Source organism: Suncus etruscus, chromosome X (genome assembly GCF_024139225.1).
Source record: "Suncus etruscus isolate mSunEtr1 chromosome X, mSunEtr1.pri.cur, whole genome shotgun sequence".
Lineage (NCBI taxonomy): Eukaryota > Metazoa > Chordata > Mammalia > Eulipotyphla > Soricidae > Suncus > Suncus etruscus.
Window position 1 is genome coordinate 65,786,424 of NC_064868.1, and position 18,960 is coordinate 65,805,383.

Genomic DNA, 18,960 nt, shown 5'->3' on the forward strand with positions numbered 1-18,960 from the left:
CTAAACCCTATCTTGATTTCCAGGCCCGAAGCACTAATGGGAAACCTCCACCCTCCAAAAAAAAAATGGAATGTGGGCCTGAAGTGATAAAAGAGAGAAAAATGGGAATATTAAGTATGTACTAAGTGTTTAGGTAGGTTTTTATTTGCCTGTTGTTCATTCCTGGGCTACAACCACAGTGCTCAGGGTTCACTCCTGGCTCAGAACTCAGGCAGTGCTCAGGGAACCAGATGGAATGCCAGAGATCAAACCTACATTAGCCATATTCAATGTAAATGCCCTACTTGCTGCACTCTCCCTGTTGTTGTTTTTATTTCATGTAAAACATATATACCAAATCTACTCAGAAAATTTACCTAATAATATAAAAACGAACTGAGAGGGGCCGGAGAGACAGCATGGAGGTAAGGCATTTGCCTTTCATGCACAAGGTCATCGGTTCGAATCCCGGCGTCCCATATGGTCCCCCGAGCCTGCCAGGAGCGATTTCTGAGCATGAAGCCAGGAGTAGCCCCTGAGCACTGCCGGGTGTGACCCAAAAACCAAAAAAAAAAAAAAAAAAAAAAAAAAACGAATTGAGAAATGATAAGGCAGGGCCCAGAGAGATAACACAGCGGCATTTGCCTTGCAAGCAGCCGATCCAGGACCAAAGGTAGTTGGTTCGAATCCCGGTGTCCCATATGGTCCCCCGTGCCTGCCAGGAGCTATTTCTGAGCAGACAGCCAGGAGTAACCCCTGAGCATCGCCGGGTGTGGCCCAAAAACCAAAAAAAAAAAAAAAAAAGAAGAAATGGTAAGGCAGTGCAGAGTATGGACACTTGACTTGCACGCAGCCAACACAAGTTCAGTCCCAGCATCAAGTATGATTTCCTGAATCCTGCAGGAATGATTCTGCAGCACAGAGCAAGAGTGACCCCTAAGCATTGCCAGTTATGCCTAAATAAACAAACAAAAACTCTGCATTACCTTATATTAACAAATAACTACTACACAGAGAGAAGGTGTTATTAAAGCCTTTAATAATTTATCATCTCATGAAGAAATGAAAAATAGGATACTATACATCCACTTTCAATTACCTGTGCTTTGGTTCATCAAATGTCTTGGAGGTGAACTTGTTTCTTCAGATTCCTCTGATGAGTGTGCTAGAAAGTCATGAAGCTTCTGCACCAATGTATTCAACTTGCTTTCACTATCAAAATAAAAATATAAAACTAAATTACATTGTTATGTACGTAACGACCTAGCAAACTAAAAACCTATCTCTACTCCATATTACACTAAAAGAACGCATATTCAAAATTAAAATTAAAGGAAATGAATTATTTATTTCACAAAGGATAGGAAAATATGAGGATTACAACATTTATCAAGAATCAACCATGGAAGACAGGGCTAGAGATTATAGTACAAGGGGCTAGGGTGCTTGCCTTCCATGCAGCTGACTCAGGTTTAATCCCTGACATACCACATGGTCCCCAAGTCAGCCAGTAGTGATTCCTGAAATTTACTAGAAATTTAATTGTTCATTGAACTTTTTAGGAGAGTTAAGGGATAGCATCAAGAATATTGCTCTTTAAGGAGGAGACAGCACTTTCCAAGCAAGTGGAAGCAGAGATAAACTGATGGGACTATATTAAGCTGAAAAGCTTCTGCATCTCAAAGGAAATAGCGCCCAGAATACAAAGGCCACCCACTGAGTGGGAGAAATTATTCACCCAATACACATCAGATAAAGGGCTAATATCCAAAATTTACAAGGTACTGACAGAACTATACAAGAAAAAAACAACTAACCCCATCAAAAAATGGGGAGAAGAAATGAACAGACACTTTGAAAAAGAAGAAAGGCAAATGGCCAAAAGGCACATGAAAAGATGTTCAACATCACTAATCGTCAGGGAGATGCAAATCAAAACTACTATGAGGTACCACCTCACGCCACTGAGATTGGCACACATCACAAGAAAGGAAAACAAGCAGTGCTGGCGGGGATGTGGAGAGAAAGGAACTCTTTTTCACTGCTGGTGGGAATGCCGTCTAGTACAACCTTTATGGAAAGCGATATGGAGATTCCTTCACAAACTGGAAATTGAGCTTCCATACGATCCAGCTATACCACTCCTAGGAATATACCCAAGAAACACAAAAATACAATACAAAAAACCCTTCCTTACTCCTATATTCATTGCAGCGCTATTTACAATAGCCAGACTCTGGAAACAACCAAGATGCCCTTCAACAGATGAGTGGCTGAAGAAACTGTGGTACATATACACAATGGAATACTATGCAGCCATCAGGAGAGATGAAGTCATGAAATTTTCCAATACATGGATGTACATGGAATCTATTATGCTGAGTGAAGTAAGTCAGAGGGAGAGAGAAAGACGCAGAATGGTTTCACTCATCTATGGGCTTTAAGAAAAATGAAGGACATTTTTAACAATATCTCAGAGACAAGAGAGATGAGGGCTGGTAGGTGCAGCTCAGGACATGCAGCTCATCACATAGAGTGATGAGTGCAGTTGCAGAGATGACTACACTGAAAACTATCATAAAATGTGAATGAATGAGGGAAGTAGAAAGCCTGTCTCGAGAACAGGTGTAGGGGGGTGGGGAGGAGGGAGATCTGGGAAATTGGTGGTGGGAATGTTACACCGGTGAAGGGGGTGTGCTCTTTACATGACTGTAATCATACAACTATAATCATGTTTGTAATCACGGTGTTTAAATAAAGATAAAAAATAAAAAATAAAAAAAAAAAAAAAAAAAAAAAGAATATTGCTCTGGGAATTAAAAAAATTTTTTTTTGTTTTTGAGCTACACCTGGTGACACTCAGGGGTTACTCCTGGCTCTGAGCTCAGAAATCACTGCTGGCAGGAATAAACAGTGACAGTTCAACCTCAAACCCTAGGTGCCAGACATGGAACTGACACAGTTCTCCACAACAGCTCCAGGAACCAAACTTCCTATGGGACATTCTTTTTTTTTTTTTTTTTTTTTTTGTGGTTTTTGGGTCACACCCGGCAGTGCTCAGGGGCCACTCCTGGCTCCATGCTCAGAAATTGCTCCTGGCAGGCACGGGGGACCATATGGGACGCCGGGATTCGAACCGATGACCTTCTGCATGAAAGGCAAACGCCTTACCTCCATGCTATCTCTCCGGCCCCCCTATGGGACATTCTTAATACTGCTCTGACACCAACATGCTGATATGACATCCTGACAATGAGGAAATGCCAACAACTTGATATAAGAGCAGGTTGTCTTACCTCATCACCTAACGACAAGATGAAATCAGAAGACATGTAATCCTTTGATCTGTGCAAAAGCCATGATCACTATCTATAGAAGATTGACTGCAACAACCATGACTGGGCAGAACTTATCCCAAGATCAATAAAAAAGACCCTAGTCTAGGCTTTGGCCTACAATCTGTACAACAACCAAGATCTCTAATTCCAGAGGTCTGACTGAGACAACTGCAACTGAGCAGATCTTCTGGAAGCATAATGACTCTATCCTAGGCTTAGTCCTAGGATCGATACAAAACCAAAGACCACCTGAAGCTCACCACAAACAGTGGTGAGTGCAGCTAAAGAAATAACTACACTAAGAACTATCATAACAATGTGAATAAATGAGGGAAGTGGAAAGCCTGTCTGGAGTACAGGTGGGGGGGTGGGCAGGAGGGAAATTTGGGACATTGGTGGTGGGAATGTTACACCAGTGAAGGGGCTGTTCTTTACATGACTGAAACCCAGCTACAATCATATTTGTAATCAAGGTGTTTAAGTATATTAATATTGATAAAAACAAGAGCACCAACTACGTAAGACTGATTAAAACAGTTCTGTGATGGAACAGAACTTCGAGAACCATAAAGAAAGACTCCATTCTATGACCTGTGCAAAAACCAAGATCACTAGTTACAGAGGCCTGATTTTATCATCCACAACAGAGCAGACTGTTTCCAGACACCACATAAGGACCTAGGGGAGAGTCAAAGAACATGTACGGAGTCTGTAGTTTTTCCCATGACAGTAGACTTCAAGGGTGGAGAAACCCTATATCTCTTAAGCCAAGGGAATTCCCTTTCTAATCTACCCAATATATACTGTGCCTATGCAAAAAAAAAATAAAAAAGCACAAAACAATTTTTTTGGTTTTGTTATTGTTCTTTGTTTTTGTTTTGTGCTTTGTTTTGCTTTTATTTCAGGACTGTAGTTATTGTGTGGTTGTTCTCTTTATTGCTGTGGTGCTTTTCGGTGTTTTGTTTGATTTTTTTGTATTGTTATGTTTTTTCTTCCTTTTTCCCTTTCTTCTCTTAAATTGATATTTATAGCCTCAAGAAGGACTCCTTCCATTTTTTGCTTGTTTGATTTTTGCCCAATTTTATCTTTTTCCTTCCTTCAAACAGAACCACATAACTTGAACCATCTTGTTTCGCCTCACAAATTAAGGGTATCAATTAAGGGTACCAAGACTAAACAGTCGTATGCAAATTAAGTAGAAATAAAAATGATCAGACTGGGGCCCGAGAGATAGCACAGTGGTAAGGCATTTGCCTTACATGCGGAAGGTCGCTGGTTCAAATGCCAGCATCCTATATGGTCCCCCGAGCCTGCCAGGGGTTATTTCTGAGCGTAGAGACAGGAATAACCCCTGAGCATTGTCGGGTATGACCCAAAATCCAAAAAAAAAAGAGATCAGACTTAAACACCAACTCCAAAGCCAACAACAAGAGAATTGATACCCAATCTACAACAAGCTAGACAGAGGGGACCACTTATACTAACAGCCCAGGGGGTAAAAGAGGGGGATATGGGATGCATGCTGGTAACAGGGGTGGAGGGAGGACAACATTGGTGGTAGGAATGCCCCTGATTCAATGTCACTATGTGCCTAAAATATACTGTGAAAGATTTGTAATTTAGCTTGATCAAAATAAAAGTATTATTAAAAAATAATCGGGGCTGGTGAGGTGGTACTAGAGGTAAGGTGTCTGCCTTGCAAGAGCTAGCCAAGGAAGGACCTCGGTTCGATCCCCCGGCGTCCCATATGGTCCCCCCAAGCCAGGGGCAATTTCTGAGCACTTAGCCAGGAGTAATCCCTGAGCATCAAATGGGTGTGGCCCGAAAAAAACAAAAAAAAAAAGAAATCGCCCCTGGCAGGCTTGCGGGACCATATGGGATGCCGGGAATCGAACCACTGTTAGTCCTGGGTTGGCTGTGTGCAAGGCAAATGCCCTACTGCTGTGTGCAAGGCAAATGCCCTACTGCTGTGCTATCTCTCTGGCCCCAGGGAATGAAATTTCTGTAGTAAAGATGATAAGACATTTTTCAGGGGAGCATACTTGTACCACAGGTATTCAAGGAGTTAATTCCTTTCTCTTGAAGTTGTTCTTCACTCTAATACCTTCACAGAGTCACTTCATGTTGCTTGTGCAATCGAGGAGCGATTTCATTTTTTTTTTTTTGGTTTTTGGGCCACACCCGGCGGTGCTCAGGGGTTATTCCTGGCTGTCTGCTCAGAAATAGCTCCTGGCAGGCACGGGGGACCATATGGGACACCGGGATTTGAACCAACCACCTTTGGTCCTGGATCGGCTGCTTGCAAGGCAACCGCCACTGTGCTATCTCTCTGGGCCCCAGGAGCAATTTCTAAGTGCATAGCCAGGAGTAACCTCTGAGCATCACCAGGTGTGGCTCAAAAACAAAAAAAAGAAAGAAAAGAAAAGAAAAGAAAAGAAAAGAAAAGAAAAGAAAAGAAAAGAAAAGAAAAGAAAAGAAAAGAAAAGAAAAGGGGCCGGAGAGATAGCATGGAGGTAAGGCGTTTGCCTTTCATGCAGGAGGTCATCGGTTCGAATCCGGGAGTCCCATATGGTCCCCCGTGCCTGCCAGGAGCAATTTCTGAGCCTGGAGCCAGGAATAACCCGAGCACTGCCGGGTGTGACCCAAAAACCAAAAAAAAAAAAAAAAAAAAAAAGAAAAGAAAAAAGAGGCAGGAGAGGGGCCAGGAAGGTGGCGCTAGAGGTAAGGTGTCTGCCTTGCAAGTGCGTAGGATGGACCGAGGTTCAATCCCCCGGCGTCCCATATGGTCCCCCAAGCCAGGAGCGATTTCTGAGCATCAAACGGGTGTGGCCCCAAAACAAAACAAAAAAAAAAAAACAAAAACAAAAAAGAAAAAGAAAAGAGGCAGGAGAATGAAAATCGTAAAACTTAGAACAAAGGGGCTAGAGTGGTAGGGTGTTTGCCTTGCATGTTGGCGACCCAGGACAGACCCGGGTTCGATTCCTGGCATCCCATATGGTCTCCCAAGTCTTCCAGAAGCAATTTCTGAGGACAGCCAGGAGGAACCCCTAAGGGCAGCTGGGTATGGCCCCCAAAAAAATAATAAATTAAAAAATACAATTAGGTGCCAGAGTGATATTACATTGACAAGGCATTGCCTTGCATGCAGCCAACCCAGGACAGAGGTGGATTTGTTTCTCAGCATCCCATATCATCCCTCTGAGCATGCCAGGAATGATTTCTGAGCGAAGAGCCAGGAGTTCCCCTGCGTGCTGCCAGGTGTGCCCAAAAACAAAACAAACAAAAATACAGTTTAAAAAAACTTAGAACAGAAATAAATATACTAGACACCAACTAAACAATTCAAAAGATCAATGAATAAAAAAGTTGAATCTTGGGCCCGGAGAGATAGCACAGCGGCGTTTGCCTTGCAAGCAGCCAATCCAGGACCAAAGGTGGTTGGTTCGAATCCCGGTGTCCCATATGGTCCCCCATGCCTGCCAGGAGCTACTTCTGAGCAGACGGCCAGGAGTAACCCCTGAGCACTGCCAGGTGTGGCCCAAAAACCAAAAAAAAAAAAAAAAGTTGAATCTTAAAAGAGAGAAATAAACAAGATCAAAAAACCATCAGCAAAACTCACAAGAGAAAAAGAACCTTAATAAAATGACTCAAAATGAAACAGGAGGTTGCCATTACAGTTACTACTGTTAAAGTTTAGGCCTAAGAATTGATCCTGTGCAGCAAGCATTCTACCCTGAGGAATTCTCTTCCTTGGGATGAGACGACCCGCCCACAAAGGGTGGAGCCAGCTGAGTTCTGCTGTGTCTCTGCAACACAGCAGACATCTTTGGACTTTTATCTGCTTGCTTTGGCCTAAGACTTTATCCTGAGTGGCATTCTTCCCTTTCTTGGAGGAGAGTCGACCGCCCACAAAGAATTCCTCAGAGAATATTCCCCAGACATACAATCATCTAGTTTTTAATAAAGGAGCAAGAAATCCTAAATGAAGCAGGGAAAAAGCCTCTTCAACAAGTGGTGTTGGCACAACTGGTTAGCCACTTGCAAAAAAAGTGAACTCAGACCCCAGCTAACACCATGTACAAATGTAAAATCCAAATGGATTAAAGACCTTAATATCAGACCTGAAACCATAAGGTATATAGAATAGCATATAGGTAAATCTCTCCATGACATTGAAACCAAAGGCATCTTCAAGGAGGAAACAGCACTCTCCTAACAAGTGGAAGCAGAGATAAACAGATGGGACTGTATTAAGCTGAGAAGCTTCTGCACCTCAAAGGAAATAGTGCCCAGGATACAAGAGCCATCCACTGAGTGGGAGGAACTATTCACCAATACCCAGATAATACACCAATATCAGATAAGAGGCTAATATCCAAAATATACAAGGCAATAATGGAACTTTACATGAAAAAAAATCTAATCCCATCAAAAAATGGGGAGAAGAAATGAACAGGCACTTTGCCAAAGAAGAAATACAAATGACCAAAAGGCACATGAAAAAATGCTCCGCATCACAAATCACCAGGGAAATGCAAATCAAAACAACTATAAGGTAACATCTCACACTATAGAGATTGGCGCACATCACAAAGAATGAGAACAAGCAGTACTGGCAGGAATGTGGAGAGAAAGGAACTCTTATCCACTGCTGGTGGGAATGCCGTCTAGTCCGGCCTTTATGGAAAGTGATATGGAGATTCCTCCAAAATTTGGAAATTGAGGGGCCGGAGAGATAGCATGGAGGTAAGGCATTTGCCTTGCATGCAGAAGGTCGGTGGTTCTATTCCCGGCATCCCATATGGTCCCCCGAGCCTGCCAGGAGCCAGGAGTAACCCCTGAGTGCTGCCAGGTGTGACCCAAAAACAAAAAAAAATCTGGAAATTGAGCTCCCATATAATCCAGCTATACCACTCCTAGGGATATACCCTAGGAACACAAAAATACAATACAAAAATCCCTTCCTCACACCCATATTCATTGCAGCACTTTTTACAGTAGCTAGACTCTGGAAACAACCAAGATGCCCTTCAACAGATGAATGGCTAAAGAAACTATGGTACATATACACAATGGAATATTATGCAGCCGTCAGGAGAGATGTAGTCAAGGAATTTTGCTATACATGGATGTACATGGAATCTATCATGCTGAGTGAAATAAGAGGGAGAGAGATAGACACAGAATAGTGTCATTCATCTATGGGTTTTAAGAAAAATAAAATAGGGGCCGGAGAGGTAGCACAGGGGCGTTTGCCTTGCAAGCAGCCGAGCCAGGACCAAAGGTGGTTGGTTCGAATCCCGGTGTCCCATATGGTCCCCCGTGCCTGCCAGGAGCTATTTCTGAGCAGACAGCCAAGAGTAACCCCTGAGCACTGCCGGGTGTGACCCAAAAACCAAAAAAAAAAAAAAAAAAGAAAAAGAAAATACATTTTTACAATAATTCCCAGAGACAAAAGAGAGGTTGGAAGGTTCAGCTCACACATGAAGTTCACCACAAAGAGTGGTGAGTGCAGTTAAAGAAATAGCTACATTGGGGCCCGGAGAGATAGCACAGCAGCGTTTGCCTTGCAAGCAGCCGAGCCAGGACCAAAGGTGGTTGGTTCGAAACCCGGTGTCCCATGTGGTCCCCCGTGCCTGCCAGGAGCTATTTCTGAGCAGACAGCCAGGAAAAACCCCTGAGCACCACCGGGTGTGGCCCAAAAAACGAAGGAAGGAAGGAAGGAAGGAAGGAAGGAAGGAAGGAAGGAAGGAAGGAAGGAAGGAAGGAAGGAAGGAAGGAAGGAAGGAAGGAAGGAAGGAAGGAAGGAAGGAAGGAAGGAAGGAAGGAAGGAAGGAAGGAAGAGAAGGAAGGAGAAGAAAGAAGAAAGAAAGAAAAGAAAGAAAGAAAGAAAAAGAAAGAAAGAAAGAAAGAAAGAAAGAAAGAAAGAAAGAAAGAAAGAAAGAAAGAAAGAAAGAAAGAAAGAAAGAAAGAAAGAACTACATTGAGAACTATCCTAACAATGTGAATGAATGAGGGAAGTAGAAAGACTGTGTGTGGGTGGGATGGAGAGGAGGGAGATTTGGGACATTGGTGATGGGAATGTTGCACTGATGAAGGTCGGTGTTCTTTACATGACTGAAACTCAACTACAATCATATTTGTAATCATGGTGTTTAAATAAAGATATTAATTTAAAAAAAGAAAAAGAAATAACTACACTACTAAGACCATCATAAATAGAGAAATACAATGCCTTTTTCGAAGACAGGCAGGGGATGGAAGAGGAAGGAAATGGGGGACATAGGTGGCGGAAAAGTTGCACTGGTGATGGGGATGTACATTTTATTACTGAAACCCAACTACGAACATGTTTGTAACCATGTTTCTTAAAAGAATTATAAAAAAAAATAAGTCAAGTTTCTGAATAAGGTTCATCCCAGAGATGCAGAATGGTTCAACATATGCAAGTCAATAAATACAACATATAAAAATCTCATGACATATCAATAGCTCCAGAGAAAGGATTTGACAAGGTCCAGAACCCATTCATGATAAACTCTCAAAATGATAGTAATAGAAGGATCTTACCTTAGTATAATCAAAGCCATTTACCAAAATTCTTTGGCAAAGATTATATTCAATGGAGATAAACTAAAAGCCTTTCCTCTAAAATCTGCTACAAGGCAAGGCTGCCCTCTCTCACCACTCCTATTCAGCATAGTGCGGGAAGTTCTTGCCATGGCAATTAGGCAAGAAAAAGCTATCAAGGGCATCCAAATAGAAAAAGAAGAAGTCAAGTCAAGCTCTCACTGTTTATAGATGACATGATACTATATTTAGAATATCCTAAAAACTCTATCTAAAAAGCTTCTAGAAACAATAGATTTCTATAGAAAAGTTACAACCTACAAAATTAATATGCAAAAGTTATGGCTTTTCTATACACAAATGAGAGAAGAAAGTCATTACAAGAACAATCTCATAACAAAAAAAGAAAAAAAGAAAAACAATATCATTCACAATCATGCCTCAGAAAATCAAGTACATTGGAGTCAACTTAACTAAAGATATAAAAGACCTGTATAAAGAAAACTACATCCACCACCACCCACCACTCCACAAAAAAAAGAAAACTACATGACACTGCCTCAAGAAACAAAAGAGGACACAAGGAAATGGAAATACATAGCCTGCTCATAGATTGGGAGGATCATCATCATCATCAAAATAGCAATACTTCCTAAAGTAGTGTACAGATTTCCAATTCAATCAGTAAGGATACCCATTACATTTTTCAAAAAAATAGATCAAACGCTCTTGAAATTCATCTCAAACAATAAACCCCATGAATAACTAAAGCAATCCTTGGGAAAACAAAGATGGAAGGCATCACTTTCCAACTTCAAATTGTACTATAAAGCAGTGGTCATTAAGCATCATGATTTGGGAGATAAACACAGTCCCTCAGATCAATGAAATAGATTGAATATTCTGAGAAAGACCCTTATATTAGTAATTAATATTTGATAATGGAGCAAGAAATACAAAGTGGAACAAGAAAAGTTTTTTAAACAAGTGATGTTGAGAAAACTGTTCAACTACATGCAAAACAGTGAACTCAGGGGCCAGAGTTATAGCACAGTAGTAGGGTGTTCGCCTTGCACACGGCCAACCTAGAACAGATAGTTGTTCAATTCCCAGCATCCCATATGGTCCCCTGAGCCTGCCAGGGCATTTCTGGGTACAGAGATCACCCTTGAGCACAGCTGGGTGTGCAAAAAAAGTGAGCTCAGACCTTTTTTTGATGTCATGCACAAGTCAAATGAAAATGGTTTAAAGACCTTGATATCAGATCTACAACCATAAGTTACATAGAGAAAAATGTAGGGAGAATATTCTATCACACTGAAACTAAAGGGATATTTAATGATAAAACACTACTGGCCAAGCAAGTGTAAGTAAAGATAAACAAATGAGGCTAAATTAAACTAAGAAGTGTCTGTACCTCAAAGGAATTGATAACTACAATACAAAGACTCCCCAAAGACCAAGGAATGGGAGAAACTATTCACCCAATACCTTCTGGTATGGGGTTATCAGTATCCAAGATATCTAAGATATTAGGCACTAATAGATCTTTGCTAGAAAAAAAATCATCTAACCTCATCCAAAACTGTGAACAAGAAATTAACAAATTTGGGGGCCAGATTAATAGCACAGACAACATGGGACGGACCAGGTTCAATCCCAGGAATTCCCTATTTTCTTCCAGGAGTGATTTCTGAATGCAGAGCCAGAAGTACCCTTGAGCGCTGCCAGGTGTGTGACCCAAAATCCAAAAATAAAAAAGAAAGAAAGAAATTAACAGACTTTTTCTTTTTTCCTTTTTTCCCCATATTCAGTGGCACTCAAGGTTACTCCTGGCTCTGAACTCAGAAATTATTCCTGGAAGGCTTGGAGGACTATATGGGATGCCAGTAATCAAACCAGTTGGGCTATGTTCAAGGTAAACAGCCTACCCACTGTCTCATCACTCTGGTCGCTTAATAGACATCTCTTCAAAGAAGAAATACAATGGCCAAAAGGCACGCAAAAATAATGTCACAAGTAGGAAGATGCAAATCAAAACGAGATATAATCTCACACCATAGACACTGGCACACATTCAAAAGTCTAAAAACAACCAGTGCTGGCAATGATGCAGGGAGTATGGAACCGGAGCAGTGGCTCAAGCCTTAAGGCACGTCTGCCTTGCGTGCTCGCATAGGATGAACTGTGGTTCAATCCCCCGGCGACCCATATGGTCCCCCAAGCCAGGAGAAATTTCTGAGTGCATAGCCAGGAGTAACCCCTGAGCATCACCGGGTGTGGCCCCCCCAAAAAATTATGCAGGGAATAAGGGACTCTCATTCACTGCTAGTAGGAAAGTTGACTGGTCCAGCCTTTTTGGAAAACTATATGGACATTCCTGAAGTAACTAGAAATTGAGCTCCCATATGATACAGCTATACCAGTCCTAGGAAGATACCCTAGGAGTCACCCCCAAAAACATGCATTCCTGTATTCATTGCAGCGTTATTCACAATAGCCAGAATCTGGAAATAACCCAAGTACCTAAGAACAGATGAGTGGATAAAGAATCTATGGTATACGTGTCACAACTGTTAGGAAAAAATGAAGTAATGAAATTTGCTTATACATGGATAAATTATATACTAAGTATTATGCTGAGTGAAATGAATCAGAGGGAGAAGGGTAGACATAGAATAATCATACTCATTTGTGAGATATAAAATAATAGGGCAATAATACCCAGAGACAATAGAGATGAGTGCCAGGAGAACCATGGTAGAGTCCATCGTACAGAGCTTGTCACAAATAGCAGGGGAGTGCAGTTAAGCCAGAGAATGGACCATTATAGCAATAGTAGCTCGAAATAATAACTTAGGGTCCTGAAAGGCGATAAAGTGATATCCATGACACCCCTTCAATAACAACATTGCAAAAAAAAAAAAAAAAGGAAGAGATGGGCCAGAGCAGTGGTACAAGCAGTAAGGCATTTGCCTTGCGCGCGCTAACCTAGGACAGACCACAGTTCAATTCCCTGGGTCCCCATATGGTCCCCCAAGCCAGGAGTGATTTCTGAGCACATAGCCAGGAGTACTCCTTAAGCATCACCGGGTGTGACACCTCCCAAATAAAGGGGGGAGGGAGGGGAAGAAGAGATTCTGAGCGCATAGTCAGGAGTACTCCTTAAGCATCACTGGATGTGACACCTCCCAAATAAAGGGGGGAGGGAGGGGGAGAGGGGGGGGAGGGAGAGAGAGAGAGAGAGAGAGAGAGAGAGAGAGAGAGAGAGAGAGAGAGAGAGAGAGAGAGAGAGAGAATAAAAATGTCTGTCCTTGGGGCTGGAGAGATAGCATGGAGGTAAGGTGTTTGCCTTGCTTGCAGAAGGTTGGTGGTTCAAATCCCAGCATCCCATATGGTCCCCGGAGTCTGCCAGGAGTGATTTCTGAGCATAGAGCCAGGAGTAGCCCCTGAGCGCTGCCAGGTATGACCCAAAAAAATAAAATAAAATAAAATAAAATAAAATAAAATAATAAAATAAAAAAATAAAATAAAATAAAATGTATGTCCCAGAGTCATGCAGGTGGAAAGCAGGGGTGAGGGTGGAAGAGAACCTGAGGACATTGCTAGTGAGAAATGTGCACTGCTGTGCTCGCATCGGCAGCACATTTACTAAAAATTGGAACAGAGAAAATTAGCATAGTCCCTGCACAAGGATGACACGCAAATTCGTAAACTGTTCCATATTTATTTATTCACTGTCACTATGTACCTAAAATATTACTGTGAAAGATTTGTAATGCACTTTGGTCAAAATAAAAATTATTATTTAAAAAAAATTAAAAAGGGGGCCGGGCGGTGGCGCTAGAGGTAAGGTGCCTGCCTTGCCTGCGCTAGCCTAGGACTGACCGCAGTTCGATCCCCCGGCGTCCCATATGGTCCCCCAAGCCAGGAGCGACTTCTGAGTGCATAGCCAGGAGTAACCCCTGAGCATCACCGGGTGTGGCCCAAAAACCAAAAAAAAAAAAAAAAATTAAAAAAAAAAGTTTTTGCCTTGCATGCAGGTCAGTGGTTGGAATCCCGGCATCCCATACGGTCCCCAGAGCCTGCCAGGAGTGATTTCTGAGCGTAGAGCCAGGAGTAACCCCTGAGCGCTGCTGACTGTGTGACCAAAAACCAAAAAAAAAAAAAAAGTGTGCACTGGTGAAGGCTGTTGTACATTATATAACAGAAACTCAAACATGAACAACTTTGAAACTGTGGGGAAAAATTGTATTATGAACAACCTTTCTAAAATAAGTTTTAATTATCTCAAGGAAAGAAAAAAAGGAAAATAGAATGTAATATTCCTTTTTAAATAGGGACATGGGATCCAGAGAAATATTAGAGCAGACCAGAACTTGGCTTGCATTTGTTCAATCTTGGTTCATTCCCTATAAGCCCATTTGGACCCAAGCCCCTCCATGAGATCATAGCCAGGAGTAACCTGATCATTGTCATGATGGGGAGAAAACATTAGAGGTCATGGAGATAGCACAGTGGTAAAGGAAATGTATCATAATGTGCAAAGAACCAAGTTTGGCCTCAGGACCACAAGCCCCGTTGCATTAGTTATTCATAAAGTCCTAGTGGGTGCTCGCTTGGGCAGCACATATACTAAAATTAGAATGATAAAGTCCAAGTGGTGCATGGATGGATGGTGTTGCCTTTTGCAGTCTGGCCCGGCACCTGCAGCCCCTTAGGCCCATGGGTCTGAGGGTTCAGATTAACAGTGAAAAAATCCACAAGTTTCAGGAGAAATTCAGCTTTATTACAAGGCTCTAACCACTCTAAGCTTTTTAAGCAGCTTCCTTCAGCTGTCCTTCATCCATCTTGCTGCCTCTGCATCCATGCTGTCTCTGCTCTTCCTGCTGCCTTTCCCTTACCCCTCCCCCTAGGCCAACCAATTAATTACCAAGCAAAGACCCCTCCCAGCTGTGGGAGGTTCTGACCATCCAGGTATGATTAGCTTTGGGGAGAAGTAACAGCACACCGCCCCCAGGAAAAATCATCAAGTATGGTGATCCCCAGCACTGCCAGGTCTGAATAATACCACACTGCTGGGCCGTAAGTACCGTACCTTCCAGGTAATCAGCTAACTATCACTAGAAGTAAGCACTGTGGCACTTTGAGTATTACTTGGAACAAAAAAATAATGGAGAGGAAGAGTCAAGATGACCAATTAAAGGGAAGTTCATCCAGCACTCTACTTTGGCAAAATCAACACCAACAGCTGAAATGAAAATAGGAGAATTAGGGGCCGGGCGGTGGCGCTAAAGGTAAGGTGCCTGCCTTGCCTGCGCTAGCCTTGGACAGACCGCGGTTCGATCCCCCGTTGTCCCATATGGTCCCCCAAGCCAGGAGCAACTTCTGAGCACATAGCCAGGAGTAACCCCTGAGCGTTACCGGGTGTGGCCCAAAAAACCAAAAGAAAATAGGAGAATAAAATCATCATAGGATTTCGAGCAGTAAAGCAGAAACAGAACAAGGAACCATGGAAGGAACTCAACTAGTTGGGATATGTAACAGGTTGAGATTGAGTATGGCTTCCCAGTTGCCCATATGTTCCCTTCCCTTACCTTCAGCAAGACAGGAGTTGACATAACTGGAAGACAGTGGCAGTTTCTGTTGCCACTGGCAATCCTGCCACAAGACACTATACCAAAGTTAAGATGGACCCATCCAGAGAAGTCACAGAACAAGGTGACACTTGCTTATGCAGGCCAACAGACTCAGACCCACCCAGTCCACTTTGGTCAGCAAGCAACAAGCAGATCAAGCTTCCCAAAGCCTTTTCAGATAGCAAGGGGGTTCATTCCCAGTCCTGTGGAACATAGCAAGGTAGATGGAAATCAGCCAAGCTCGAAGCTCAAGTACTTATTGGGACACAAAGCAAATTCTTCTCAAAATTCATTCCTTTGTTTGTTTGTTTGTTTGTTTGTTTGGACCACACCCAGTGATGCTCAGGGACTCAGAATTCGCTCCTGGCTTGGGGGATCATATGGGACTCCAGGGATTGAACCCAGGCCTGTCCTGGGTCAGCCGCGTGCAAGGCAAACGCTCTACCACTGTGCTATCTCTCCAGCTCCTCTCACGGTCATTCTTGGCAACATTATAGTGATCCCTCGTGTTTTTTTTTTGCGGTTAATGGGGACGAGAACCTTACGTGAAAGCTGAAAAACCGCAAAGTAGGACTTAGGAATTTTCGTGTATGCAGATACAAGATTGTTTTAAACATGTAAACAGTATTTTTACTTAAACATGTCAGTGCCAATTAATAAAGTTGATTACAAACTGTATACAGTAATAAAAAACGAGGGATCACTATAAATCCACTCGTACTTTCATTGATCAGTGTCAGAAACCAATCACACGCCTTTTTGAGAGCCTGTGGTATGTACTCTGAATCAACTCATCTCTTTGTTTGACATGCAGGGATTCTTCTCTCATGTGCATCAACATGCAACAACGCTTCTTTCCGCAATGTGGCTGCTGACATGGTTGTATTTTTTTTCATTTTTATTTTTTGATGAATATTTTGGAAAAAACCGTGAAGCACTGAAGCCGCAAAACATGAAGAGCGAAGTGGCGAAGGAACACTGTAGTCTAAATTCCCTGGTCATAGTCACCCACATCCTTCAAAAATACCTGTGAAGGGCTGAATAGATTGTACAGTGGGTAGATAGGGGCGTTTGACTTGCAAATGGATGGCCAAGATTCAATCCCTGGCATCCCATATGGTGCCCTGAGCCCACCAAAGGTGATTACTGAGTATAAAGCCATGAGTAATACTTAAGGACAGCCAGTACCTGTGGTTGTCAGAAATCTAATTCATCTAATCTGTTCAAACTCAATACAAAATTTTCAGAGTATAATGACTATTTGTCCCGTCATCTTTCAAATCTTTAACATAGCACTCCGGCATTCTGAGACTCACATGAGAATTACATGACTTGGTAGCAGCAAAGACCAGCTGAATTTGATGGCAGAAGACTATCCACTATCCAATAACCATAGCACAACACCACAAGTTACTTCCCAAGTGTGCTAAAAAACTTCTTTGAAAAGAATTGTAGGGGCCGGGCTGTGGCGCTAAAGGTAAGGTGCGCCTGCCTTGCCTGCGCTAGCCTTGGACGGACCGCGGTTCGATCCCCCGGTGTCCCATATGGTCCCCCAAGCCAGGAGCAACTTCTGAGCGCATAGCCAGGAGTAACCCCTGAGCGTTACCGGGTGTGGCCAAAAAAAAAAAAAAAAGAATTGTAGGGGCCAGAGAGATAGCATGAAGGTAGGGCATTTGCCTTGCATGCAGAAGGTGTGACACAAAAATAAAATAAATTTTAAAAAGTTATCTTCAATGACTCTACTGACAAAATAAAATAAACAAATAGGACTGCATCAAACTGAATAGTTTGGCACAAAATAAAGAATAAATTTAAAGAACCCCTTAATGGAACAAGTATTTGCACACCATATATAGCATAAATGACCAGTATCAAAGATATACAAAGGGCCCAGAGAGATAGCACAGCGGCGTTTGCCTTGCAAGCAGCTGATCCAGGACCAAAGGTGGTTGGTTCGAATCCCGGTGTCCCATATGGTCCCCCATGCCTGCCAGGAGCTATTCTGAGCAGACAGCCAGGAGTAACTCCTGAGCACTGCCGGGTGTGGCCCAAAAAACAAAAAAAAAAAAAAGATATACAAAGACTCATAAAACAATAAAAAATAAACATTTGCATCCAAAAATGGGGATATTTTAAATAACAATAAGGGGCTGGAGAGATGGAATAGTGGTAGGGCGTTTGCCTTGCAAGCGGCCGACCCAGGATCAATCGTGGTTCAAATCCAGGTGTCCCATATAGTGCCCCAATCCAGGAGCGATTTTTGAGTGCATAGCCAGAAGTAACCTGAGCATCACCAGGTATGGAGCAAAAAAGCAAAAATAGAGCCGGGAGAGATAGCACAGCAGCGTTTGCCTTGCAAGCAGCCGATCCAGGACCAAAGGTGGTTGGTTCGAATCCCGGTGTCCCATATGGTCCCCCATGCCTGCCAGGAGCTATTTCTGAGCAGACAGTCAGGAGTAACCCCTGAGCACTGTCGGGTGTGGTCCCAAAAAACAAAAAAAAAATCAAAACAAAAACAAAAAAAGCAATAATAATATTAATAATAATAATAATAATAAAAGGGCTTGGAGCTAGAGACAGTACAATGGATAGGGCACTTGCCTTGCACAGGGCCAATCAGAATTCAATCCCCAGCACACCCAAATAATAGAGGATCTTTCTTTAACCATAGAATTATGAATAAGTCCTGAACATTTCCAGGTGTGAAATTAAATCAATCAATTAATAAGTGGGAGGCCAGAGACAGAGTACAACAGGTAAGTCACTTGCCTTGCATGTGGCTAGCCCAGATTCAAGTCCTGGCACCTCATAGTCCCCAGAGCCTTCCAGGAGAGATTCTTTTTTGGGACGCCGGGATTCGAACCAACCACCTTTGGTCCTGGACCGGCTGCTAGCAAGGCAAACGCCGCTGTGCTATCTCTCCAGACCCCCAGGAGAGATTCTTAACTGAGAGTCTGGAGATAACCCTGAGCACAGCTGCATGTGACCCAAATAACAAAAAAAATATTATAATTAAATTAAAAATAAAGGGGCGGGGGATGAAGCAACAGCACCATAGGCAGAATGTCTTGCATGCAACCAACCAGAGCTCAATCCCAGACATTCCATAAGGTCCCCCAGCCTGCCAGGAACGATTTCTGGCTGCAGAGCCAGGACTAACTTCTTAGCACCTCTGGCTGTGGCTCAAAAACAATGAATAAATAAGAGGAGAAAGGCTAGAAAAATAATACAAGATGCTTGCCTTACATGGAAATGACCAGAGGTTTGAACCCTGTTGCTGTATATGGTTCCCAAAGTCCAGCCAGGAGTAATCCTTGAGTTCAAAGTCAGGAGTTAAAAAAAAAAAAACAGATCCATCATAAGATCCAACAATTTCACTTTTAGATATATATTTTATATATCTTTCCTGTGGCACTATTTGTAACAGGGAAGAT

The 18,960-nt window shown here is 42.5% G+C and overlaps 1 protein-coding gene and 1 non-coding gene across 2 annotated transcripts in view; one reads left to right on the forward strand and one right to left on the reverse strand.

Annotated features, from left to right (window-relative positions):
- The window catches only part of ATRX (ATRX chromatin remodeler), a 175,668-nt gene that overhangs the window by 143,437 nt on the left and 13,271 nt on the right, over positions 1 to 18,960 (reverse strand). The window contains exon 2 of the mRNA XM_049767135.1: positions 1,079 to 1,191. Coding sequence (XP_049623092.1) covers positions 1,079 to 1,191 — 113 coding nt within the window. The remainder of the gene's footprint in view (positions 1 to 1,078; positions 1,192 to 18,960) is intronic.
- Positions 13,515 to 13,617, forward strand: LOC126000354 (U6 spliceosomal RNA). Its single transcript, XR_007492698.1, has one exon. It is a non-coding gene; the product is annotated as a U6 spliceosomal RNA (small nuclear RNA).